Here is a 26,684-nt window from a genome sequence, read left to right on the forward strand (position 1 = left end):
TGTTCAGCCGATATGTCTACCTTTGCCTGATGAGAATATCCTTCCTCAAACCAGCTGCATTGTTGGTGGATGGGGCAGGACAAAGGAAAGTATGTAATATGTAATTTTTCCACTTAAGAAATTGGGACAAATGTGAATAAAAGTGTAATAACTGTTTTGCAAGTCTTACAAACCAACATTTACAATAGAACATAGAAAACGCATAAAATGTTGAAAAGTGAGACATTTTACTGGAAAGTATTGCCTCATCTTGAATTAGATGGCAGAAACTACTCTAAAAAAATTGGGACAGGGAAACATAAGGCTGCAAAAGTAAGGGACGCTCTGGCTGAAAAGCGGGTATGAAAAACTAAAGGTGGTGGAGGGTGACGCTGCCCAAAGAATCCTAGAACTGGTTGGTAAAGACTGGATGATGAGTCTGGTACTTAATATTGATTGTCACATTGTTTGCATGTTGCCAAGCAAGGTCAAATCCACAGTTAATGTTTTATTTTTCAAATGTCACTTGAAGGGGACAGATTAAACATGTACGATGAGGGAGAAATTCATCAAATTCTTTGGTTGCCTTTGAACAGCAAAAACCCAGTTGCTGTTGAAAATGAAGATTAATGATGAGGAATCTGAGAGGACAGGTAGGATACCAGTTTAAAAAATAAATGCACATACATGAGATGGATTTTAAACTACGTCTGTATGTTCAGAAGGTTCCTATCACTTTTTACACTTCAAAAATCAATGTTTCAACATTTTATTCATGAATTATTGGTTAAAGTTGTAAAATCAACAGTTACACAACTAATTGAGGTTGTCAGTGCGAGAAGCTTCTCAATAAAGGTGCTCGTGAATAACAGGAAGAAGCCCTTTGAGATCTTCCTCTTCAACTTTGGGATCACCGTGCTAATCTGGACTGAAAAGTAGATCCCTATTGTCACCGACCATGAGAAAGAACAAAACGAGCTGCAGAAAGGGGAACGCTGTGTTGACTGAAGTGAAAGGGAAGCAAGCTTTCACCAATCAAAACTACTGGGTCGTAGGAACTGTAAAACCGTTGTTTATTCATTCAGTTTCCTCCAGATAGAGAAGTAAATGAGCTGGCTTTCTGAGACTCCCAGGCTGAAAACCGGTCCCACCCTGTTCTCACCAACTGAAAACATTTAGTGCCTCATAAAAGTGGCCAGAATCCTATATCAGACAAGAATGAGACAACGTTCCTCTCCCAAAGGGCCAGCAGCTGGTCTCCTCAGATCCCAGATGTTTATAGTCTGTTGGTGTATGAACAAGGGATGCACACAGTGGTAAACATGGACCTGTCCCAACATTTTTGAGACCCGTTGCTGCCATCAAATTCAAGATGACCTAATATTTTTCATGAAAGAGTAAATCGTCTCATTTTTCTGTTTTTATTATTACACAAGGTTATTGTCAATCTAATCCACCCTTCTGTAGGGGGTCATCTCTCTGCGGTGCTCAGAGAGGTTCACGTGAATTTGGTGGACCCGGCCAAATGTAAACATGTCCTCCAGACTGTCAGAAGTTCATTTTTGAGCCAGAGAACGGGTCGACTTCAGCCAGTCACGACAGTTCTGTGTGCCGGGCAGGAGAGAGGAGGAAAAGATGCCTGCCAGGTTCATATAGATTCTTATTGTTAACCTCCATTTGATTTAGAACCCATCGGCCTGGGCGAGTGAGAGCTGTTCAGACTGATTGGCTTGTTTGGGAATCAGTTTTTCTATCATCTCAAGCTTTAGATTTAGTTTTTCACCGTTTTATTCTTGTCTTCACTCCACACTTCTCTCCCCAGGGAGACTCGGGGGGTCCTCTGGTATGTCCAGTAGGGTCAGGAAGCGGTCACTGGGTGGCAGTGGGCATAACTTCCTGGGGTAAAGGCTGCGGTCGGAGCTGGGGAGACAACAGCCGCCGCCCCCCTTCCAGGAGAGGTTCTCCAGGGATTTTTACTGACGTCAGGCTGCTGCTACCCTGGATCAAGCAAAAACTGAGAGAGGGTAGGTCACGGTACAGTTAGTATGACGTGAACAAGGATGATTGTTGCAGTCAGGGTGTAAAAATCACAGCATTTGTGCAGATCTGCTGGTTAAGTTTGTGTCAGCGCTGGATGATTCCTCTTACTTTCTGATGACCAGACTAAAGTATTGGATGTCTGGTGTTGTTATGGATCGGGTATATCTAAGGTCCAGGTTTAGTTATATGATCTTTTGATATGCAACAAGTAGACTAGTGACATTTTTCTGAACTTTCCTTGACATACCAGAGGGTCAGGCCTTATATGGCCCTTAAAGTTGATCTGTTGGTGGCAAAGAGCAAGCAGAAATGAACTGGAAAAATGATATTCTCATTTAAAGTTTATTTTTAAAACAAATGTGTTCAGGATCTTGTTTTATGCTAATGTGTGCTGGGCAAACGGCCTCTTCATTTCAGGTTTTACGTTGCTGAAATTGGCAACCTGCTGCAGCTGAAAATAAGGCTGACAGCGGTAACTGTGGCCCAAAACGGTTAAATTGCTCCACAAATGACTGAATTATTGAGCTGTAGGGAGGTGCAAAATCCCCACAGCTCAATAACGTCAGTTATTTGGCTAAAAGGAGTGGAAAAACTGGCATCTTGAGGGGGGTCTAAGGTGACCTTCCTCTTTTGACGGTAGCTTGAATGTGCATCAAGAGTGAAGATTTGTCTCTACAACGTTTCACTGGATGCAAAAATCTGGTAAAATCTTTTAATTTAAACCAGCATGTGTTTGACAGTGTTTGAGCACTTTGAGCAAATTAGCATTTTGCAATAAAAGCATTTTTCCTCCACCCACACGTCCAGACAAACTGATGTCTGCTCTCATCACAATGTGACGCAACAGCTGACACCATAAACGGTGTTTGGCTGCTGAACCTTCAGTGAGAAAGATGAAGGTTAATGTGACTCTAAAGAAAGCGTTCGGTTAAAAGGAATGCTAAATATCGATTAGAAGTAGATATACATGCTAATTGTTTAGATTTAGATTAGCAGGTTGCTCAAAATCTTTCAGGATTATTGGTCTTTAGCAAAGCTTTAAATATGTCCAATAAACTTCCAAACCAAATGATGATAAATATGAGCTGAAAAGCCTGTTGGCAAACTCACAACTAAATTTATTGCCTATTTGTAGATTCCTAATTATTACAGAATGCAACCTGCTTCATTGTGTCATATGAAAGAATAACTCATGTAAATTACATGTAAATTAAGAGTGGATGGACGAGTTAACCTTTGTTTTATTATTATTTAACTACTTTGGTAGCCGTTTGAAATTACATGTGTTTCATCTATTGTCTCATTTATTGATCATTTTATCTTAATCATACTTTAGAGATGTGCCCAGTTAAGTTTAAAGGTCAGTTCTTTAACACATGGAGCGTTGATCCACTCAACGCCTGACATTGCTAACCAGAAACCTGTGACAAGTATGATGTAAACTCTAACTCTGACTGTGAGATCATATTGGCTAAGCAGGTGGTGTAGACACAAGCCTGATGGTGCGTGATTGCGAGGAAACACCTCTTTAACACCTCTTTAAGCGCTGTCCTCCTTTCTTTCTGCTTTCTCTTGGTTTATTTGGGGCAACAGTCCGTCTTTGACTCCTGCACATTATCTTATTTGCAGAAAAACATTATTTTTCTGTGTTTTGGTGCTAAACCTTCATCAAGTAACAATTTATTTATTTCTTTTTTTGCAACCAGGAGTCTTTTTAGACTGTAAATGTAGAACCACTCGTGCTCCCCAACCGTCACAGAAAGACGTAACGCTACACATGAGTGATGTTTTTGTAATTGTCACCAACCATTGCTGGAAAAGTGGCATCTCTCCAGTTCAAAGGGACAGTTTTTGATCTACTGATCCATGTTGTGCAGCAACAGTAACCAACGTTGCTTTCATTGAATTTTAAATTCCTTTAAATGATGAATAGAGATTCCAATACACACTTTATACATAATTATGGTTATCATTATCTTTGTTGTGATGAAAAGAGGCAACAAACTGGAGTTGTCACTCCAGTTTCATAACGAAACATTGATTTAGCTCAATGTGGAACTGTTTAATGTTATCAAAATGAAGCTGACTTAACACATTTTTAAGCTGATTATTAAGAAGTGGTATTGTGTCTATATTAAACTTGCTTTTTGATGTTTTATGGTATAAATTGTTTGTGCATTTCTACCAGAAAATGATAATACTGGTAAAATATAGTTTTTTATTTTTTTAAGTTTTTTTAAATCTTCTGTTCATATTCTACTTTGTTTTCGCTGTAGCTGAGCAGCAGCAGGGACCAGCTTCATCAAGTGAGTCTTTTCTTCCTCATCACAGCAACTCGTCTTCCTCCATATTTCACAACATGCACGTGCTTCTTTGATGTTTTGGGTGTGTGTTTGTCAGGACTCTGCAGCGTGAGAGATGGGCATGTTTCTGACACTGACGGGGTGATCACAAATCCCCACCACCCTGCTGATCGCTATGACGACAACCAGTGAGTGACACTTCAGAGAAGAAGAAAGAATCTGTGACACCAGCTGTGACTGTAAAGTGACCGCCATGAACACGATATTTTCCGTTTGTGGTTTCAGAGATCAATTAGCTGGGATTGTATGAATTTAAAGGAGGAAAATGAAAGTATCTATGAGTCAGCTTGCATGTGTGGTCTCTCTACAGGTTGTGTTTGTGGAGTCTCAGTGTTCCTCCTGGTTATAGTATTGTGTTGGAGTTTGATATTTTTGACCTGGAGAATGACTCCTATTGTCAGTACGATCGGCTGACTGTTTCTGCAGGGACCCACAGGCCTGTTGGTGAGTGTTTCCACCTCTAAAGCAGACATGACACCCAACTATGGCCCCACTTCATCCTCTTTAATGTCCCCGCTTAATGAGCTGAGTCCAACTCATTTACTGGCATCTTTTTTAGTCTTGTTCCGTATTTGTGTTAATTTGTTACTCTGCACTATGATTTATAGCTGGATTTTATTGCTCTCTGCACATGTATTTATTCATTTTTACTTAAATGTTTTTATCTGAAATTAAAGCACTTTGTGAAGAAATGCACCATGAGATTAATTTCTTAACACTACAAAGAGTTGTGTTAAGGGTGCTTCCTTATTGTCCCCACAGGAGAGGCAACATGAATAATACAAGTGCTCTGGTGTTGCGTAAATAGTAATTGGAAGCAGCAGAGCCGCTCAGGGAATGCGATTTCAGATTAAAGGGATAGTTCAAAGCATTCAAAGCAGCAGAAAACTTTGCTGTGTGGATGTGATTTGCTCTGTACTCCCACATTCTTCCAACATTAGTTTGGGTTTGTTTGTGTGAACCACTGACTATAATTTCATGATATTTTATTGATCTGTTTATCTATTTACCAGTTTTGGTGGTTTTCTTTTCAATGATATCGTGTCATCCTGCCTTCCTGTGAGTCTCTCTGATTTCTGACTACGCATGCTTTCAAGGCCAGAATGTGGTTAGTTTAGCTTTGCCCAAAGACTGATGGTGGGTGGAAACGGCTAACCTGCATCTACCAACACCTGGAAAGTTGTTTTTGAAAGTCAGTATTCAACCTGTGCATAAACAAGGGTTAGTTTAAAAAAAACTTACCTGGGAGTCCTGGGATGTTTTTCCAAGGAGAATATTTTTGTTCTGGGTCTTTTACATTGACCACTAAGCTAAGGTCTAAGAGACAGGATAGGAGAGGCAAAACAAAGGTGTAGTGTGTAAGTTGGTGACACTTACCTCATCGTCCTCTTTTAAGCGTATAGAAAAAAACTCCAGTGGCCATGGAAAACTGGAAAGGTCCGCTCTACAGCTAGTTATGGAAAGGGTGTTGCATTTCTGCCATTGGACTGTTGTAAATGGTACACACTGGAACATTGGGTCCGTTGAAGTGTGTCGCTCCTCTCTGACACTCTTCGTCAAAGTATCTGAACTGCCGTGCTGAGCACAAAGCAGGGAAACCAGGAAGTGTCCTTCATCTGTAGAGAATCGGGTCCTTCCTTCCTAAGTGAAATGACCCAGAGCTGGAGCTCCAAAGCTTCCTTAATTATCTCCTTTAACACGGGAAACACCTGACCATCGTCTCTGAGGGGTTATGAAATGTCCTTTTTCATTTACAAACTTTAATTTTAATGTAGTATTCTATATTATCTCTCATTCTCTTATTATCATCTTTCCTTCGTCCTGTAACATGCTTTGACTGTTCCACCAGACCTTCGGCTAATGTGGGTGTTTTAGTTTGTGCCTTTAAACTACTGTGAAATACTTTTTTAAAATTTTTTATTTATTTATTTTTTTTAAAACAGCAGGAGCCATCTCTGAGTCTCCCCAGCTGACTGAATTGGAAATGAATGTCTTAGTTTGATTTCAAACAACAGCTCCTGCAGTAAATATCAAAGTTAACATATTTTATTTGTTATTGTCTATTGAAAAAGTTCAGCACTGCAAGCTCTATCCTGAAGGTTATCTGAAAAGTGTTACCTCCCTACCAGGGTGGGTTTTGGGGGTAAAGCATCTCTTTTGGAACTCTGTTGTATAGTTCCAGGGTCCATAGCTACACTGGAAATAAAAGGAGGGTATAAAGAAATCCCGCTTTTTTATGTTCCCGACTCTGGTGACGTACTTAATCACAGACATGAATTAAATCCTTTTATTTTGCACATTAAAGAGCCAAATATATTTAAAAAAAGGTGAAATTTCTCCTTTAGATGTTCTACAGAGCAACAAAACTCTTAATGCTAAAGAATGGTTTCTCTACACTGAACAGAGGTACAGATCTGTACACACAGGCAACATTTAACAACTTTCATAGTCTTTTTTTCATTTTTCAGGAATATTCTGCGGACGTGCTCTACCAGGTCCAGTACTTCTCCAGAATTCCCAGAATGCAACTCTTCACTTCTCCTCTGACATTAACAGAGCAGGAAGTGGCTTTGTAGTCAGGCACCGTGCTGTCAAGGGACACTCTCATCCTGGTGGGAAGCACAACATGCACTACGAACACTCACAAACACTTTGGCACTGTGGTATCCACTCAGTTCTCTGTTCTGCAGCCTGAACTATATGCACACTGTGAATAAGTCATGCACAGTTTGAACTTTTCTGTACGTTGACTGTGGATCTGTAGCAACTCATTGTACAAGCAGATGAGCTGGAAACGGCACAAGACCCGCCTGCTGATAATGTGTGTTTTGTTTTGTGTGTCCACACAAGTGTGTTGTTACGAAGGATCGTCTTCTGTAAGTAAAGTAACGTCTGGTGCGCCTGTGTTTGTGTTTCCCCTCTGCGTTCGTGCGTGCGATCAGGATGTGGGATGGTAGTTCTAGTCGAGGATCAGGTTGCACTCCACAGCCCAAATTACCCACAACCCTACAGTAATGACTGCATCCTCCGCTGGGTCATCTATGCTCCACAGAGCCACGTTGTTAAGGTGATGTTCAAACTCATCCACCGAACGCTCATTATAATGTCACGTGGAGGATTGAGTAATTAAGGCTTCTATTCTAGCTGGACTTTGCTGACTTTGACCTGGAGGAGTCTGAGGGATGTTTCTATGATTCCCTCACTGTCCTTGGAGATGTTGAAGAAACAGAGGAGATCGGTGGGATGGATGACCCAGATAGCATTAAACCAGATAGTGCCTGTTTCGCCGTTTAACTTCTCCCTGCTTCTGTTGTTTTATATTCCCTTCAGCATTGCTGTGTGGTGGCAGCGTCCCTCCTCCTGTCCTGTCCTACAGCAGCCTCATGGTGCTTCAGTTCACGTCAGACAGCAGCGTCACACAAAGGGGCTTCAGAGCTGCTCTAACATTCATTAGGACCACTGGTATGCCCATGCTATGTGTGCAACACTCTCACAGAAAGTCCATAAGTTATGGTTTAAATGTTCCCTTATTTCATCACTACATGCTGCTGCATCATAGCAAGAATAAAGTCATGACAGAATCTCATACGTACTGTACAAACGGTTAAAGAGTTGGCATTGATGAATAAAAACAAAGCATTCATCTGTGAATCTATGATGATGATGATGCTCTTGGCTAAACCCAACTAGGAAGTGATAAAGTTTTGTTGTAACATGTTGGATTTATATGTAATCATGGCAACAAGCAAACTGAAGTACACAAAGGTGACTTTGTAAAAATGTAATTAAGTCCTAAGCATGAACTTTTTGTGTCCTTAAATGAATAATACTGCCACAGAGTGACAGAAGTGTTACAGTAAAGTGTTGTCGTGTTATTAGATTGTTTACCTTCTGCTGCCTGTCGGGACGTTACCTTGCTGCACAGGTTTATGGTTTTGGCTGATATAAGTCTGTAGATAACTTGGGAGCAGGCCAATAAATAAGAATATTCCAATGTTTTGAGCCTGTGGGAAGACAAAGAAAGCCATCCAACCCGAGTTGGTGCGTGAGGACTTAAGATTTTCACTCTTTTTGGAAACTGTTGTAATCAAAAATAACGAGAAAACTGAAAACATCCTCCTTTAATTTTCTACAGACCTGCATGATCAGGATGGAACATCTGAGGAGGGACAAACATCTCATGGTTTGTTTCATCTCTACTTTTATATTATCAGGGAAAGAGGACAATTTACACAGTAAATGATCAACTCTTCTGCCTTTATTGCTGGAGAGTCTTTTGGCAAGGCACCAAAATACTCTGCAGTGGAATGAATGAATGGTATTTCACCAGTGGGCCAAACAAGGCTGTGTCAGTGGTATTTAGAATGGCAGTGGGACATTTAACATTCGCGTTACAACTAAACACACGAGACATACTCAACAATATGTAATGAAGAGACGCGTGTTCACTGACACTTGCATTTCAAAGATATTGTTGAACGTATCGTTGTTTCTTATCCATTTTAGTAAATGTGGAGTATAAATGGTTGTTTTGTGAGATTTATTACTGTTTTATTAGTTTTCCTAACTGCCTGTGCCTCAGTTCATTCCTGGAAACACTTCCTGTCAACTAAATGTTGAGTTTGCACGATGTTCTGAAAACGTTGCAGAAATGTAACCCAGTCTTTGTGTCCACGGGGGAGGGTTGGAGAAAGGTGCCAACCACACAGCTGGGAGGTTTCACTCTAGGCTCCCTTTTTATTCTCTTTTGAGAATTTAGACCTTGACCATTAGATATAAGAAATTGGAAAACGTTCAAACTATTTCCAGAATTCTTCCAATATTAGAAACACCCTTTGTTTAGGTAGTGGATACTGAAACGAAACATCAGTTTTCTGTGCTCAATATCTTGGTGTGAGATCCTCATCTTTGCCATAAAAACCTGCACCTGGGCAATGTGAGCACACACACTCAACGTGAAGTATTAGCTAGTCATTCAGCACAGAAGTACAACATCATAGTTTGTTTAGAGTGTTTATGCTAGTCATGATGCCCGAGGGAAAACTCCTCAGTAGGTTACCTCTAATGACAAAAGGACCTGAGGAACCGGAGGGTGCAGCTGTGTGTTTTCATAGAAAGACTGTTTGACCTAATTTCTACTAAGTTCTCTTGTAAAAATAGACGGGCCAAATGTGTCCTGCTTCTCAATAATTTAACATCTTTTTTAAGTTGAGGTTAAACTGTAGCATGAAGGCTTAAACATGATACAAGTGGCAATATTTTTCATTACCCTGACGTTCTGAAATTCAGATTATGGCCCATTTCTTCACACTTGTGTTGTGTGTATTTCCTCACTTGTTTCTTCTGTCTTTTGGCACTTGTGTTGTAAACCTGTCAGTTCTCTCTTTGTTTCTCCAGGGTTAATGCTCACCGCACCCAGTGCCTTTGAGACCAAGATGTTGCTTAGCTAGTTTTAACCCTCTGTACCTCTTCTTCCCTGTCTGTTAAACTGAAAGCTCCACCCACTGAGGTGTGAGGTGATTCAGAACGAGTGCAGGCGACATGGAGGCATAGTTTGCATTGATGAAAACTCTAATCTTGGGAAATAATTTGTCCACATAAAAATGCTTAAATACCAACAAATTGTGTATTGTATTTGAGGTTGTTTTGATTGATTTTAACCTACAAAACTGTATAATAAGCATTTGTTGCCAGGCCAAAAATCCCTGTAGTTTTCTCTTTTATAAGCCTGTCAAGATGCTAGTGGATGCAACACATACTGGACATTTCTTTTGGCATGTTTTGGCGACAAAGCCTGTGTGTTCCCCACAAACATATTATTTCAAGTCACATAATTTAGCACAACAGAAGCCTACTGCCTTCCTTCTTAAGACCGTAGCTGTTACGAAAGGTAAAAGACCTCGATGCATTTCCGAAAATTTGAGAGCTGCAATCCTTGGCCCTGTTTTTTTTTAAATGCATCTCTGCTTCTTACTGACGATCAACACAATCACCAGTATCATCAACACAAAACAAACACGGGCCTGTTTATGTCAGTGACATAAACGGACCATACGTCAGTGGTTTAATGTCACTGGAAATGGTATCTTTATTATGTTCAGCAACTCAAAAGGTTGACTTTTGGTGCTGACCTCAGTGAAACTGCAGTACAGGAGAGACACTGCTGTACATTTGCAGTATCAGGGCTCCCTCTAGTGGAGGTTTATAGAAACTTCACCTCAGTACACCACATGGTGTCCTCATGAAGCTCTAGTTGTAAAAGGGTTTATAATCAGCCTGCATGGAGGTTGATATAATTACTGACTCTTCTTACATTGTTTACCACATGTTTCAATACTCTGTTTAAATTAACTTATATATTGTAGATCCAGCTGTGCAGCAGTCCAGCAGCAGAGCCCTGCTGTACCAGGCTGATGTGGATCACGAGGCCTCAGAGGGTCCCACACTGCATATGACCAGGGGCCCAGATGATTACGACTACAGCGGTGAATCCTCAGGAAAAGGACTGTAACTTGATCATATTTGTAGTCGTTGTACTACCTGGGAAAACACAAGCTGGACATTTCAGTCATTTATCTATTTTGTTGCTGCTTTGCAGCTTTTTCTCTGCTCACTTGTCATTTATCACATTTCACACTGATATAAGAAAGATTACTTAGGATATAGGAATCATCTTGATAGAAAACTAGTAAAGATTAGATGGCCTACACTTCATTCAGTGCCAGAAAGGATGTCATTTATGTGTACACTGGCCACAAATGAAATGACTTTACCTAGTAATTTAAAGGTGAGTCTCCTAGAGAAAAAATAAGATATTCTGCGTGGTTGTGATTAGAACTCATGATTTTGATCCAGAGTATAAATCCTCTGAGTCACAATGAGGCTTGCATTTAGGGAGTTCATTTAAAAAACTTGTATGGATTAACACAAACTCCTGATGTGAAATCTTGTTGATCTGTTGTTTTGTTTGGAGTTTCTTCACTTTTTTTTAAAAATCAAATACTTGCAGGTACGATAACCTCAAAATGCGTGAACTGAAGTCCTCAAGCAACATTTATTTGAAGTCAGTGTTTATTTAAATGATCAATATTCCAGTAGAACTGTACTTGTAGATGAGTGAGAATAGTAATAAAATGTATGTAAAACAGTTGCAGTATGCATCGAACATTTTTAGTTTTGATACTCGGAAACAACTTTAGCTGTAAAACTATGAACTGAAGAACCTTTTTGCTGCATCAGGTTTTATAATCTATATGTATAATGTTTTCTTTTTTAGGCCATTGTTGATCAAGTTGACACAGAATTATCACTAAAACTGGTCATATCCACTTTCCTCCTGTTAAGTTGTTGCTTAACATGGCTAGAACAGAACAATGCTCGACTGATCTGCAAAGGGATCGTATAACATTTTAAAGTAACTGTGGCTCAGTGGTTAGAGTCGTCCAATAACCGGAAGGTTGGTGGTTCGATTCCCACTCTTGCCACTCAAAGATTGGTGAAACTGACAGCTGGAGGGGTGTCAGTCAGCCTCCCCGCCACAGCCGAGGTGCCCTTGAGCAAGGCACCGTACCCCCATGCTCCCCGGGCGCTGTGATTGGCTGCCCACCGCTCCAGTGTATGGCACCTGTCTCCATGTGTGTGTTCAACAGGTTGGCTGGGTTAAAAGCTGAGGACAATAAATCTGATCTTAATGTTGTATGTCTCCTAAACTAATGCTGTTTTCACAATAGAACATAGTTCTATAGCAGGAGGTCCTATAGCAGGGCAGTCTCACTATATTGAAGTAGTTGAGCCAGAGCCAATGTTTCCCACATGTAGCATCTCCTCTTATCCTAAAAATAGTCCATAAACATCTGGGAACTGAGGAGAGGAATGTTGTTTGAGGATTCTAGCTGCTCTTCTTTGCTGTCCTACACGTTTTATCATGCATCATAGGTTTTCGGATGGGGTACTGTCTCATCCGATTGAGCAGGCGTCCCACGTGCAGAGGCTGTAGCTGCTCGATGGAGGAGCTCCCAGGTTCCAGTCCCGGCCAGGGGCCCTTTGCTGCATGTCCTCCACCGCTCTCCGCCCCCTTTCCTGTTTCAACTGGTGAAAGGTTTTGACTGCAGGACTCTCCTACTACGAAGCCATGTTTAAAATGACATTTGTTCAAGAAAAGACGGCAGTGTCTGGATCATGGTCACAAACGGCTTCTTCTTTGCATCATCGAGCTTTAACCTGCGTTTGTGGATGTTACGGTGAGCTGTGTTCGCAGGTGGTGATTTCCTGGGCAGTGATTTCCTTGATTTCATGTCTGTTTCTAATGCAGCGCTGCCTGAGAGTTGTCTCCAGATTATTTTTGATGATATTATGTACTGTAGATTAAGGACAATACAAAGTCTTCTCAGTTTTATACCAACCAACATTCTGAAATCAACATTTTTTTCCTGTTTTTTCTGTACCTTGACCCATCTTTACTGAGACACTCTGCCTCTCTAAGATGCTCTTATTATATGCATTCATGTTGCTGACCTTTAGCCAATGGACCTAACTGGCTGCAACATGTTCCTGCAGCTGTTTCTTTTCAGTAAGACTTACTTTTCCAACCTATTGTTGCCCCTGTCCCAACTTTTTTGAGGCCGGTTGCTGCCACATTTGAAACATTTCCTGTGATCAGTTGTGAGGAACATTGGCTCTCAGTGAGTTCTTTCTCCTCCCCTTTCTCATATCACTTAGTGGTGCGATTTCAAGGCTCTGCTCACTGCCTGAGCACCACCTCGGTCCAATGTATCATGATCATATCTGGCTTCCTATTGGAACTTTGGACCTGCCACCTTTACCCCAGCGGTAAACCACACCCCTTAAAGCGCGTGCATCTGGGTGCGAGTATGAGAGGTTATCACAGTCTGTAGCTGTGGGTGGAGGACGACACTCAAATTAAACCATGGCCTCGGTGAGATTTCATTTAGTTCTTTATTTCCATCAAACTTTGCTCCACTTTCTAAAAATTATTTTCTGACAATGAAAGCTGTGCATTATGTTCACATTTAATGGGCTGTTCGTTCTGCAGATGATCCCGGTGCTGTTAGCTGTTTTTGTGGTGGTTGTAACTGTTTTGTACTTCCTCCTGGGAAGATCTACAAAAGAAAGAAAGAAGGGGCCTGTCACTCTCCAAGACCCCATGGTGAAATATCCACTACCCCTTATAAGCAAGGAGGTGAGCTGCATACAAACTCAGACGCTTAAAGAATTTCAAGTGTAAACCACATAAACCATCTTGTGTAAATGGTTCAATGCCATGTTTTACTGCTGTCTTGTAAATGCAATGCAGAGGGAAACCATGTAGCCTCTAACGGACTGCTGGAATCTTACATTTGTGGCTAGAAAAACTCAACTAAAGAAGCAGTGACGTGAAATAATCTCATTTTAGATTCATAAACACTATTGTAAGTCATTTAACAAAGACCGACTCTTGCAGTTTTACATATAAAGTCTGTTTATACGACTTGTGGAACATTACAAAGTACATATAATGTACGTTTGTGGCTTCAGGGTAAGCCGTCTACCTCATGTTAGCAGTCAAGGCTGCAGAGAACAGCTTTAAATCAAAGAAGACCTGCAGTAGTGAAGATGGAAACGAGACTGCTTGCTTCTCCCATGAACTGAAACTCTGAATGATCTGCTTTGAAATTGAGTTGCATTGTGGTTACTGTAGGCTCGAAAACGATTAATTTCTAAGAGGCAAGCTCAAGTTTTTCCTTTTCAGTTTGTTCCCGTTTCATAAGTCTGACCAGGTTGTATTAGTGGAGTTGACAAAGAAAGGCAACAGCTCTGAAGCTCTGTGTTTTCTGAATACATTAAGGCACATGTCTTTGAGCAATAAAACACTCATGTTTGCTTAGTTTAAAGAAAGACTAGTTTTACTGAGCAAGCCAGCAGGGATGGCACCGTTTCTGTGTTTTCAGCCTTCTTCAAACCTGTGTCCCTGTGCAGGAGATCAGTCATGACACAAAGAAGTTTCGGTTTGGCCTTCCCTCTGCAGCTCATGTCCTTGGACTGCCAGTAGGTAAAAGTTACACTCTCATATCTGAGCAGCAGCTTCATAGAAACATGAGAATGCATCTAAACGATTTCACTGACAGTAAGTCACAAAACCCGAAATATTACCAGATAAGTTTTAGGTTAAAATGAATCACTGAACATCGTTATTACACCAAGTCGTCTTGAAACTGATGCTCAAAAAAGCTTGTTGCCATCTCGTGAATTTCTCCATCCGTTCCAGGTCAGCACGTGTACCTGTCAGCCAAGGTGAACGGCTGTCTGGTGGTCAGACCCTACACTCCAGTCTCCAGTGATGAGGACCAGGGATTTATTGACCTCGTGGTTAAGGTAGTTCACTTTACTAATGCGCAAGAAATTAATCGGAACACTTTCATAGTTGGTCTGTACCAAGAATTTCGGGATGATTTGATAAACTACTGTGTTGTTCTCACCTATTCAGTCCGTTCACCAGTAGATCAGTCAGATGTGTATTTTACTCTGATTTGTGCTTGTACTTAAGGTTAATAAAGCCGCTAAATCCCTTCTATAAATTATAAATAGGGCCGGGACTCGATTTAAAAAATAATAATTAAAAAATAATAATATCTAATTAATTAGAGGCTTTGCAATTAATTAACCGAAATTAATCGCATATAAATATTTGACCTGAGAACAGTGAGAAGCAATTTTTTTCACATGGATTTTAGTACACCATTGAATAATGACTGAATACATAAGCTTAAGCAACAAAACATTGTTGTTGTTTTTTTTCAAGGTGGTACTTAAACAACCTTGCTCTCATCGATGCTTCTATCCATCTTCTGTTTTTATAATTTAGTTTTATGCCTTTTAATGGACAGGACAGATAGAAAGAGACAGAAAGCAGAGAGAGGGGTAATGGCACGTGGTAAAAGGCCATCCGATGCGGGATTCGAACCGGGCCGACCGCAGCGAGGACTGTAGCCTCTACACACGGGGCGCCTGCACAACCCACGACTACACTACCGACCACCCCATCCGTCTGTTTGGGGATGAACCGACCACCCCATCCGTCTGTTTCTTAAAACACAATTTCCCGTCCACGGTGCGGGAACAGCTTCTTCTTTCATGGTTAACTATTGTTCACTGTGGTTTGTTGTTGTCTGAACTCATGAACGTTAGTTGGTGCTCCAGTATAAACGGTATACCTGAAGCTCATCCAGTGAGAAACGTTGCAAATAAGTGCGATTAAAATGCGGTTAACGTGTTCATTTTGCGTAGTTAATTCATCTTAATTAATGCGTTAAAGTCCCGTCCCTAGTTATAAACTATTAAATTGGGGCCTGTTTGTTTAATTACAATTTAGTTTTTTTTTCCTTGATGGAAGTTTCCAGACAAAACGCAAAGCAAAATCGCCCATATTAAAGTAATACTGGAAAACGTGTCTGTGTTTATTCAATCTGTGTCTGTTATTGACTTTAATATGAGACCTTTTAACGTGCAGGCAACGTCTCTAATCAAGAAAGCAAAGATACAACCACTGCACACAGCCATCCAGTAAGAAACGGCGTATAAATTGTGCAGGACAGCGATTATAGGAGATAGCCGATCTCTCTCTACTTCATGTGTAATCTGGGTGTTATAAAAGTCAGTTATATTTGCAGATTACCACCAAAACACATTACAAATACACCAGCGATGCGAGCAGATAGTTTTGATTGCAGTGTAGTATTAATCGTGAGGTAAAAGGAGAATCAGAATGAAACTGTGAATTTTTATTTAACTTCTCCAGATCTACTACAAAAACACCCACCCGTTATACCCAGATGGAGGACAGATGTCTCAGTACTTGGACAACATGAGTATCGGAGACACCATTGACTTCAGAGGACCCAGTGGGCTCCTGGTGTATCAGGGCAAAAGTAAGAGTAAAGACACTCTGTTGTAATTCCATTGCTCTCACCAGCAGGTGACACTGTGATACAATTTAAAAAATAAAAATTAAATTAAAAAAAAAAATTTCTCTGAGCAGGTCAGTTTTCCATCCGACTCAACAAGAAGTTGGAGCCAAACATTCAAAAGTTTAAGTACGTTGGAATGATCGCCGGTGGAACAGGTTAATTTACATTTCTATTCCCATTAACATTAAGGAGGCTGGAAAATATTCTTTCACCGTCAAATTATAACTGCACAGTTTTGTTCTACTTTGTAGAAGAATGAGAGAAAACTTTACCTCCGAGTCATCCTTTCAGTTGGATATCTAATGTCGTGTCTTTGACCTTTTCAGGGATCACTCCTATGCTGCAGTTAATCCGAAGTATCACATCCGATCCCACTGACAACACCAAGTGCTCTCTCATATTTGCTAACCAGGTCAGCTGTGTTTCCCCAGATTAAAGCAATAAATGCACGTAAATGGAAACCACTCGTTTAACTGTCTCTGTTCTAGACTGAGAAGGACATCTTACTGCGGGAGGAGCTCGAGGAAGTGCTGAAGAACCATCCAGACAAGGTTAAGCTCTGGTACACATTGGACAAACCGCCACAGAGTGAGATATCATATCTACTACTGAATTGTATTGTGAAATATTTATCCATACAGAACAAACTGAGGGTTTTGTTTAAAAAAGAAAATGTGTATTCTGCTGGAAATGTGATGTTAAGTATGAAAAACTGCAGCAAAAGACATATTTTACAGGTGTAATGTGAGAAATTTGAACCAATTTACTGAAACAGACAAGACTCCTCTATTTTGGTTTCATGGTCGGGCTTTGATATTCTAACTCGCATGTTTCTCATGTCAGGTCCAGAAACATGTGAAAACTGTATCAATATTTGATTCATCAGCAAAAACCTTTAAAATCGAGTGTTAAACAGTGGATACGGTCTCGGTGAACACTTGTGCTGCGCTGCAGAATGTTTAGCCAAAGCAAGACCATAACGTATCAGTGTAATGCATACATGGACCTCATGACAACAGTTCTAAGAGCAAGTAGCAGAAAAACAGAAATTCTGGCTTTTAAGAGGATGTGGTGCATAAAATGTGAGTTAAATAAGTGCTCTTTCAGATAGATCTAAGCGTTGTGTTTAAAACAGAAAGGGTGTCTGAGTCCCGTGAACTCGCAGCGGTTTTAAAAGAAAAAAGGATGAAAAGTAAAAGCGCTGCCTTCAGGGAATTTCTGGGACGGCGATGAGTTTATGTGGAAGAAAAAGATGTTTCAGATAAGATGGATGTTGGACAAAGTGAGTTTAGCTCCCAGGTGACAAAATAAACAATTTAAGGGTAACTTTAATGATTTAATCTTGGCACGTTTTGTTCTCTGAATGAAGAAGAAGAAAATCTCCAGACAGTAAAAAAAAAAACAACAACTGAGGTTTCCAGATTTCTCCTCATCGTCACGAAACAAGTCTGGGTAAGAAATTTGAAATTTCTTAAAACAACTCAGGTGTTTACAGAAAGCAGAAGATATTGTGTCACCTTGTTATGACACAGTTCCCTCAGTTTTAGGGAAGCAACATAAAATCAACCAAACAGAAAGTCTGAATGTTCTTACAATGAAAGTTTGCAGTCAGAAATCTCAGGGCAAAAGTAAATAATGGAGAAACGTGTGCCTAAAACTAATAAATTGGTAAGAAAAGGAGATTTGGAACCTGTTTTTAGGCAATTAAATAAAAAAGAAAAAGCACAACAAAACATAAATAAAGTAGCACCTCTGCACCTAGTTTCTCTAACAAGCAGAACTACAGTATTTGGTTTTAGCATAATTTTAAGGTTTTAATCTAATACCAGCTTTGAATGTGCAGAAATTCACAAGTAAAACTTTAACTCTAATCTTTAACATTAAGTTACAAGATCTACAAACTATCACACTGCACAGATGAGTCGTAGGATGTAATTAAAGCAATTGATTGCTGTGTTTGCCACTTAATGTGTAATAATGCAATGAATGGATGTATTTTACTTTTAAATTGTGCGTGTTCATAACGTCCCACAGTGTACGCAGCTTACCGTGGCTAATTTTATCATACAGGATGTGCACATAAGAGTATTAGTGGACTGGCAGGCAACATAAAGCTGAGTAAATCTTCAAACTCGGGTGGATTGAGTTCAACCCTGAATATTCAGAGTGAGAAACCAAACAAAGACTCGTCAGCTGAAGGAAAATCCCCGCAGGCCAAGGAGGGAGATGCTCCCAACAAGGTGTTACAGTAGCTTAGCAAAACGCTCCCGTCTTGCCGTGCATAATCTTTAAAGTGAGAGGAAGTTAATGAACTTAATAGTGTTACACAAGCTGCTCTGAAGGCCTTTGAACGCTGCTTGCATTTTGTCTCGTTGTGTCTTCATTAGTTCCAGGCAGAAAAGGAACACACCGACCCTTGATTGTTACTCACTTGAAGGAGTTGGCTTGTTCTTCATGAGTGGTGTCATTGTTCGGTCACCTCGAAGGGAGCGATGGCGATCTGTGGCTGAAAGAACAAACTAGCAAACCTCTTTGTGTTTCTTGTGACAAATGGCAAACTTAATCTTGCCCTGAAGATTAAAACTGATGATTTAATTTCTTTGAGGGTCTCATAGTTTATCTGTGAGCCAACATCCTCTTTGGGTCATCTTCACCTTTTACCACATGGCTTCTCTTTCTTTAGACTCAGTGTGCAGACAGATTAAAAAGGACAGAAAGGAAGTGTGTAATGTGTTGTATTAAAAGCAGAAGTAACAAGAGGAAGCCAAGAAAGTCTTTGCTGATTAATAAGCCATTTTCAATGTTGCTTTTGATCAATTCTGCCACATAAAGGACAGAAGTTTGTACACATATTTTTTTTTTAATATAAATGACCTAAATTGTGTGAAAAAGTTTTTTAGAGGTCAGCTGAGATTGATTTCTGATTGTTTTCTCCCTTAAGAGCCGTTATCTTATTGGAAACGAGTTTATTTACTCTGTCCCATTTGTATGGTCCTTTAGAGTGGAGCTACAGTTCAGGATACGTGACCTATGACATGATCAAAGACCACCTCCCTGCGCCGTCCACTGACGTCCTCGTCGTCCTCTGTGGGCCTGCACCTATGATCCGTAACGCCTGCCTGCCAAATCTGGAAAAACTGGGACACAAAAAGGAGAATATTTTTGCTTACTAGTGATGTTCAATCCCCTGTATCATCAGTCACTTATCATTGATGTTAAGCCTGTAATTTTGAATGCTTGCAACACTGAAGTGCACCATCATGCGTACGTACACTCATCTCAGATATTCTGTTTTTTTGTGAAATAAAAATGTAAAAGTGCTACATGATACTTTTTCTGCAATCTCCCACTTTGCTTCTTCCGTTCTGAAGTTCACTCAAACAGAGAAAGTGTACCTAATATTAACTTGGAGCCTTATGCATTTAATCAGAAGTATGTGGTTTAATTAATGTTTAATTTATTTAACTTAACTTTCACATTAATGCAGTAGACAACAATAGGAGTTAGAAAACTTGGAGATAGAGGTATATTTATTGTAAGAGTCCATGCTACTTTAAATTCTGCTACATTTTTAAAAGAAACATTATTTTTCAGTACATTTACCTGGTTTATTTACATACTTGCTAAATTAAGACTGCTGTAAACAAACGTTTTTGCTGCTGATAAAGCAACACATTTTGTTATAAAAGTAACTAGCTGTGCATGCCAGTCCAGCTCAAAGTAATTGGTCAGTAACTTGATTGTTGAAGTGACAGAAATGCCATCTATTTTTTTGCTTTATCAATCTTTATTTTCAACCCTCCTTTCAGTTATTTCGATAACTTAAATGTTGATAACTTTGAGGTTTGGGCTGTTGGTGTTTGAATGAATTAAAGCTATTACCAGCTGCAGTATTGCTGCATCTTGCCAGCTACAGCGGCAAAATGCTGTCACAGGGCCTTTTTTGTTTCAGTTAAGCACTTTGAATTGGAATATTTTCTAAAATACTTCAGTAAACCGTTCAATGAAGAACATTTATCTGTAAAGCAACTGGATAGTTGGAACTGGAACTGGATAGTTCCTCAGTCACTCACACTAGAATTATCTTGTCCGTCTAGGTACTGATAGTACTTCTATTTATTTATTTGCTTCCAAAATAATGTATCCATTGGCATTGTTTTGTTTATGTTGTCAGGCAAGGTCAAATAATAATTTATTGATTTGTTTGCAGCGTTTAGGTGCGCATATATAATTTCCGATTATAATGAATGCAACACCAAATAGTGGGCGTGTCTATCCGCCAACATGTCGTCGTAGGAGTTTCTATCAAAACTTTACATATATTTTTCAGTAACTAAACGTCTTTAGGAAAGGGGACTTGTGGAACTATGGCGTGTAAACGAAGCCTGGACTTACTCCAGGCTTTTCTGAAGTTTATACTTTTTGTTGCATGCATTAGCACAAACTTACCGGTGACTGACTGTGAAGGAATCAGTCCGGAGAGATGTCTCGTCTGGGGTCCAGGACTGAATCACGACACGGTCCTTCCGGTTCGCTATTTCTTTATTCAAGCGGTCAATTCTAAAGGAGAAAACCTGACCATGTCTCCGGGTAATAAAACATGTGCACGAGCGAACTTGTTTGCTACTTTCATACTAAGATTTTGCATGAGCAGACCCTCAGCAGGACCATAAATCTCAATCTTTTCAGGAGATTTCTCGAGCTAGCTACGTTTAACCGTTGCAAAGTAACCGTTGACGAGCTACGTTAAGTTAGCTTGCAGAATAGTTTGTGTATATACATGCATGTGCAATTTATACAATACAAGCATGCATGTATGATAGTGTAAATGCTAATGTTCATCATTCTGAAACACTGGTCCCCCTCTGTAGAACTGAATGTGCATCTTTGTTATTTAATCATGCTGTTTACATGTGCTTTTCAGGTAAAGACACATTTAAAGTGAAGATAGGTCCACTGGACAAGACGGAGCACCTCCGTATCCACGTCCCTCCTCCTCTGGACAGAGGAGACGGGTCCTTCCTCATGAGGTACCGGCTGTACGGCTCTGCACTGAAGGGCCTGAAGGTCGAGGTCCTCCACAGAGATGCTGCTGTTGCCACATCACCCTACACCATCCAAGGTTTGTCGCAAGGCAGATGTTAAACATCAGATTTTCTTCACTTTTAAAGTCTGCAATTCTTCAGCGTCTATTTTTAGACCGTTTATACAGAATCAAAGACTTTTAACAGGGAAAAATGGTGAAACTTAAAGGTTTTCTGGTGAATTTATTTACAGTTTGGAAGATGCTGATGTTTTTCACAAAAATGAATTTAAGATGAAAGGAGATGCGTGTTAATCCCGTTACTGGAGATCTTCGTGCTTGTTCTCTTCTGTGTCTAACCCGGTGATTCCTCACTCCTCAGGCCCAGTCTATCATGAATACTGTGACTGTCCTGATCCCGATGCTTCCCACTGGCAGAGCGTCATGCAGTGTCCCACAGAGGAGCCACAGATTCAGGCTGACTTTAAGTCTTTTCCCACTGTCGACCTGCTGCATCTCAGACAGGAGGTGCTTCGCAGGTTTTCTAACCGAGGAGGACTCATACACTACGCCATCATCAAAAACCAGGTGTACCGGCGCACGCTGGGAAAGTACACCGACTTCAAAATGTTCTCTGATGAAATTCTGCTGTCTCTAACCAGGAAGGTGAGGTTATGTGTTCTGTCTTTGTTATCCAAACAAAGTATTTGGTTCCAGAAAGTCTAATCGTTTGTTCTGCTACTGAAGGTGAGGGTGCCTGATGTGGAGTTTTTCATCAATGTGGGCGACTGGCCATTAGAGACGAGAATGGAGGGTCCTGTTCCTATCCTCTCATGGTGTGGATCCACAGACACACGGGACATTGTCCTCCCAACCTATGAGGTCACACACTCCACCCTCGAGACCTTGAGAGGCGTCACGAATGACCTGCTGTCTATTCAAGGCAACACGGGTAACTTCCACCCTCCTCGGCCGCTGTGAGGCTTTGCGTGTAGAAGTGAAGTGATGCGTGTTTATCGTGGACGGCTGTCAGTTTATTGGAACAAAGTCTTGTTGGGTCGGCTTTACAAAGCTTCCCATGTGGCAAAACATCTTCGATCCACATTACACATGATTACATAAGAAACGTACTGCCTTCATATTTCTGGTCTCGCTCATTTTCACATCTTTGTCAGTGGCCGGGCTGCTGAAGACACTTTGTTTCATCAGTTGTAACCTCTACGAGGTGCTAGGTTTGGAGCTCATCCCTCTCTCTGCCTGCAGCAAGAACCGGCAGCCTGAATTTTTCACTTGATGCTTTCTTGAGCAAAAAGTTGCTGAAAGAGTCTAAAAAGGGTTAAATGTTGCTACAAAAGAGCTCTGATGGCAACAGCGTAACCCAACAAGCCTGCTGATCTGGTGTATTTATGCATGTAGGGGTGAGGAGCTGATAAAACAGGAGTATGTGGGGGGGCATTAACCAAAGAGGGAGACACTGATGAAGATTCTCAATCATCCAGGTCATGGTAATCATATAAGCTTCAATCTTATTCAAGCTCTTATGACAAAGAGGGAAATATTTCAGATAGTGAAACATGACCTCAACAGTTTGCTTTTGTACCTCTTGTTGAGTCCAGCAATAAGTTGGCATATTATTTTGTTAGCCAAACCTAAATCTGAGTTTTTAAACGCGTGTAAGCATGTTAGTCTCACCGAAGTTGTCGGGAATCGAGCTTCTCCTAACCAGAACAGTAATATGGTTTGGGTGCAGATCACTGGACTCAAATGGACCCAGGGTCTCCGTACAAAATTGCATTTATTTGTAAAAACTGTACATTAATACAGCTGAATTTCCTGTAAAGCTGCTCGCATTCGCATATTTTTCCATTTCCATTATCAGAACGCGGAGTAAAACGTAGTTTATACTTGTCCGTCATGACGTGACGCCCACACCGTAAGCTGACGTGCACCTCCAAAAAATTCTCACGTCGCGGAGATGCGGGCCGTAAGGGCTGCGATTGGTCCGCTCAGAACGTAATTTTCTTAATGGCTGTATACGGCGAAGAAGCTCGCTGACATTCGAAATCATTAAAAGTGCATTTGTTCATCCAGGTTATAAATTCACCCGTTCCCAGCCTCGGCCGGTCGTACAGACCACCTCCGCAAACGTCTTCTCTGTCGCCTGCGCTTCAACATGTACAAGTTAAGCATTTGTTGTTTACTGTTGTTAACTGTGACTGGAAGAAAAAGAAAGGATTCGGCTTTAACTCCTGAAACCGCACAAACACACAGCCACACCCCCCTACCTGCATGGCGGTGAAGTGCAGAGCAACGTGTTCCCTCGACGCAGAACTTCGAATGCTCAATGAAGACGTCACGTCGACGAGTATAAACTAAGCACCAGAATCAACCCATCAAAGCTACATGTCAACTCGTGGTTGCTTGAAGAATTTCCAGTGTGTCGCTCTGCTCTAATAAAATCCTGATTTTAAAAAAAACAAACTTATGGCTGTGTCATCTGACAAACTGTAACTTAAAACAACTATGCAGTGAATTTGGCTGCATTTATATGTACGGTGATCTCACAGAGGAAGTTGGAAGCAGCAGAATGTCTGAACGGGGCATCAGGTCGCCCCTCTGTGCGGGTGTTCTGGCACAAGGACGGTGGTCTAATTAAACGCACAGCTGAACTCCAACCTTGACTCAGTTGTTCACGTAACCACGCTGAATGTTTTGTGTACGATGACGCGTGACAATCAAACTTTAAGACTGCCTTCTGCGAAGTCCACGTTTTTCTCCTCTCACTTAAATACTCACTTCCCACGGGCCTCATTTATCAGCTTTAACAGCTGATTTGAGTTGAGTTGAGTTGAGTTTGCTGTTTCTAAAAGTCATTGCACTGTAATAGACTTTGACCCAAAAATAGCTACTGTGAGAAGCGTCTATTGTAGAAGTGAAGGCAGTAAATTACACAGGAAGTGGTTGCTTTTAGGTCGTTTTCCCCCTCAAATGCAGATCGGATCTGTTTGCTAAACGACACAAAGTTGAACGGCATCATTCGCCACAGCAATATTCCAAAGACGCTGAAGACTTCTGTCACTTTTTCGCTGATTGTGTTGGTCTGAAAATGTCTCAACAGTTTTATGGGAATAGAAAGATTTAGTTTGTGCCACAACATGTTAGAAGAGGAGTTGGAATTGTTGTGTTGTGGCTATCCACGACTGGGCTCCAGCAGGTTCTTTAGCAGGTCTGTTTTTAATGCACAGTAATGATCACGAGGAACATGCTTCAGCCCATTTCCTGCAATGGCTCCACGCAGCCACGAAGAAACTTAATCTAAACTATGACCAGGACAAGTTCTGCTGGTAACAAGCTACATTTAGAGAAGTGTACAACTGGAACTTAATCCTCTGGGTACACTGTAACGAACCTGGTGAATGATGGAAAACAGATTAATGGTTCTGGCCACATGACCTGGTCCGTATTATCAGTCAGTGCAGCAGCCTGGAATGTTTTGGGAGTTAAATATCCACTATATAGCTCTCGCTCAAACTGTGTCAAAATTTTTAATGTTTGAGTTGTTTTATTAGGTGAAAAATTCCCGCTCAGAGTAGTTTTTAACTTAAACTCGTCTGTCAGGAAAGTTTTTGATTCTCCAAACTGCTATTAAGACAAAAGGATTCAAAGTGTTTCAGCCGTCCGTTTTCACCAGGCACCTTCAGATAGAACTCCACAGATCTGGCCTGAGTGGGATTTAAATTGAATCGCAGCTAAAATGAATTATCATCATATTATTTTCTCCAAAGAAACACATGAGAATGTAGTTTGGGATGTGACTTTCTCTGTTAAATTGACGGTCCTCGCTTGTCTGTGAAGATTTTAAAATCAGAAAGTGTGAAAATAAACGGGCAGCAGTGAAATAATTGAAACTTAAAAACAATGTACTCATCTTGTTAGGCCTCGCTTTCCTTTTATAAACTAGTGTCAGTTCTGTGTTCATTTGTAGGTGTGATCATTTAAAAATTCTGTTACTCAAAGCTTTCTGGACCTTTTTCTGTTAACGCCGGGTTTACCTTCCATCAGGGCCTCCGTGGGTTAATAAAACCGGTCGGGCGTTTTTCCGTGGTCGGGACAGTCGCGAGGAGCGTCTTCAGCTGGTCTCTCTGTCCAAGAACAACCCAGAGCTGCTGGACGCAGGCATCACAGGGTGGTTCTTCTTCAGAGACCGGGAGAAACATGTGGGCAAAGCACCGCTCGTTGGATTCTTTGACTTCTTTAAGGTGAGGGAATCCAGATGCTTTTGCACATTTATGTTTTTTCACAGTACAGAGTACAGTCCTGCAGGATTTTTACCTTCATCATGACCATAGATATTTGTGGCAGTTTGTAAATAAATAAATCTCATTTCATAACTCGGTATATAAAGAAAGTGACACTTTTTAACCTTCTTGTAGTACAAATACCAGGTGAACGTGGATGGAACAGTTGCAGCGTATCGTTTTCCTTACCTGATGCTGGGGAACAGCCTGGTGCTGAAGCAGGACTCTCAGTATTATGAACATTTCTACAGCCGTCTAAAGGCAGGAACTCACTATGTTTCTGTGAAGAGGAACCTGTCTGACCTCTTAGAGAAAATCAAATGGGCCAAAGAAAATGACGCTGACGCACAAGAGATGTCCAGAGCCGGACAGGCGGAGGCCAGAGAGCTGCTCCAGCCCAGCAGGCTGTACTGTTACTACTACAGGGTGCTGCACGTGTACTCCGAGCGACAGACGGGGCGGCCGACGCAGCACGCCGACATGGAGCTGGTTCCTCAGCCCGACGACCACACCGCCGTGTGCACGTGTGGGCGTAAAAGTGACCAAAAAGAAACAGAAGTGAAGGATGAACTATGATGAACGGGTTTAGTCTTGGTCATTATCTCTTTTCTGGGATGTTTAACTTTTTCAAATGGGCCTTTAAATGAGATATTTGTACAATATTCTAACAGATCTTTTCTTTAACCTCACATGAAATCTTTTCCCCCTCCCAGCTTATATAACTACAGATAAGAGGGTAGTTATGTTGAATCATGAAATTGAACAGAAAAAATAGATCCTTTTTTAATTAGACATTCAAGACGAGAAGTTTAATCTGTTAGTTAATACTTTAGAAAAAGATGAAACAGCAGCTCCACAAAGATTGGTCTCAAAGTCAAGGAAACATTAGCTGAACATATTAAATATATTTTTGGTACTGAATATTTAATCAAAAAGATTTTTTTACAGTGTATTTTATTACAGTTTTGGGTGCCTTTATCTCCGTTAAATGTGCTAAACTAACCGTGTGTACATCTCT

General features: G+C 40.8%; 3 protein-coding genes across 3 annotated transcripts; all 3 read left to right on the plus strand.

Annotated features, from left to right (window-relative positions):
* Positions 1-598: 598 nt before the first annotated feature.
* On the plus strand, positions 599-11,144 carry LOC140306743 (ovochymase-2). The gene is made up of 12 exons (XM_072385336.1): positions 599-632; positions 1,447-1,625; positions 1,802-2,003; positions 4,296-4,325; positions 4,420-4,510; positions 4,693-4,826; positions 6,851-6,994; positions 7,325-7,449; positions 7,527-7,620; positions 7,713-7,844; positions 8,518-8,565; positions 10,748-11,144. The coding sequence occupies exons 1-12, from the start codon at positions 599-601 to the stop codon at positions 10,891-10,893; spliced, it is 1,359 nt and encodes a 452-aa protein (XP_072241437.1). The 3' UTR covers positions 10,894-11,144.
* On the plus strand, positions 3,963-19,665 carry cyb5r2 (cytochrome b5 reductase 2). The gene is made up of 10 exons (XM_072386614.1): positions 3,963-3,973; positions 13,296-13,317; positions 13,435-13,581; positions 14,358-14,430; positions 14,647-14,753; positions 16,177-16,306; positions 16,417-16,500; positions 16,672-16,757; positions 16,834-16,933; positions 19,346-19,665. The coding sequence occupies exons 2-10, from the start codon at positions 13,309-13,311 to the stop codon at positions 19,516-19,518; spliced, it is 909 nt and encodes a 302-aa protein (XP_072242715.1). The 5' UTR covers positions 3,963-3,973; positions 13,296-13,308; the 3' UTR covers positions 19,519-19,665.
* Positions 19,666-20,627: 962 nt separating this feature from the next.
* poglut3 (protein O-glucosyltransferase 3) lies at positions 20,628-26,684 on the plus strand. The gene is made up of 6 exons (XM_072386619.1): positions 20,628-20,935; positions 21,270-21,467; positions 21,751-22,034; positions 22,116-22,320; positions 25,431-25,627; positions 25,802-26,684. Exons 1-6 carry the CDS (start codon positions 20,713-20,715, stop codon positions 26,240-26,242), a joined length of 1,548 nt encoding a protein of 515 aa, XP_072242720.1. The 5' UTR covers positions 20,628-20,712; the 3' UTR covers positions 26,243-26,684.

This window comes from Leuresthes tenuis, unplaced genomic scaffold, assembly GCF_036924035.1.
Source record: "Leuresthes tenuis unplaced genomic scaffold, fLeuTen1.0.hap1 SCAF_5, whole genome shotgun sequence".
Lineage (NCBI taxonomy): Eukaryota > Metazoa > Chordata > Actinopteri > Atheriniformes > Atherinopsidae > Leuresthes > Leuresthes tenuis.

What these genes read in the sequence shown, in the direction of transcription:
- poglut3 (XM_072386619.1), top strand. Translation starts at nt 20,713, where the DNA reads ATGGCGTGTAAACGAAGCCTGGACTTACTCCAGGCTTTTCTGAAGTTT. An exon ending in AAACCTGACCATGTCTCCGG is followed by an intron (nt 20,936 to 21,269) that starts GTAATAAAACAT and finishes TGTGCTTTTCAG; the next exon opens with GTAAAGACACATTTAAAGTG. An exon ending in GATTCTTTGACTTCTTTAAG is followed by an intron (nt 25,628 to 25,801) that starts GTGAGGGAATCC and finishes ACCTTCTTGTAG; the next exon opens with TACAAATACCAGGTGAACGT.
- cyb5r2 (XM_072386614.1), top strand. An exon ending in TACCCCTTATAAGCAAGGAG is followed by an intron (nt 13,582 to 14,357) that starts GTGAGCTGCATA and finishes GTCCCTGTGCAG; the next exon opens with GAGATCAGTCATGACACAAA. An exon ending in CCTGGTGTATCAGGGCAAAA is followed by an intron (nt 16,307 to 16,416) that starts GTAAGAGTAAAG and finishes TTCTCTGAGCAG; the next exon opens with GTCAGTTTTCCATCCGACTC.
- LOC140306743 (XM_072385336.1), top strand. Translation starts at nt 599, where the DNA reads ATGAAGATTAATGATGAGGAATCTGAGAGGACAG. An exon ending in CACAGAGCCACGTTGTTAAG is followed by an intron (nt 7,450 to 7,526) that starts GTGATGTTCAAA and finishes CTTCTATTCTAG; the next exon opens with CTGGACTTTGCTGACTTTGA. An exon ending in TGAAGAAACAGAGGAGATCG is followed by an intron (nt 7,621 to 7,712) that starts GTGGGATGGATG and finishes TATTCCCTTCAG; the next exon opens with CATTGCTGTGTGGTGGCAGC.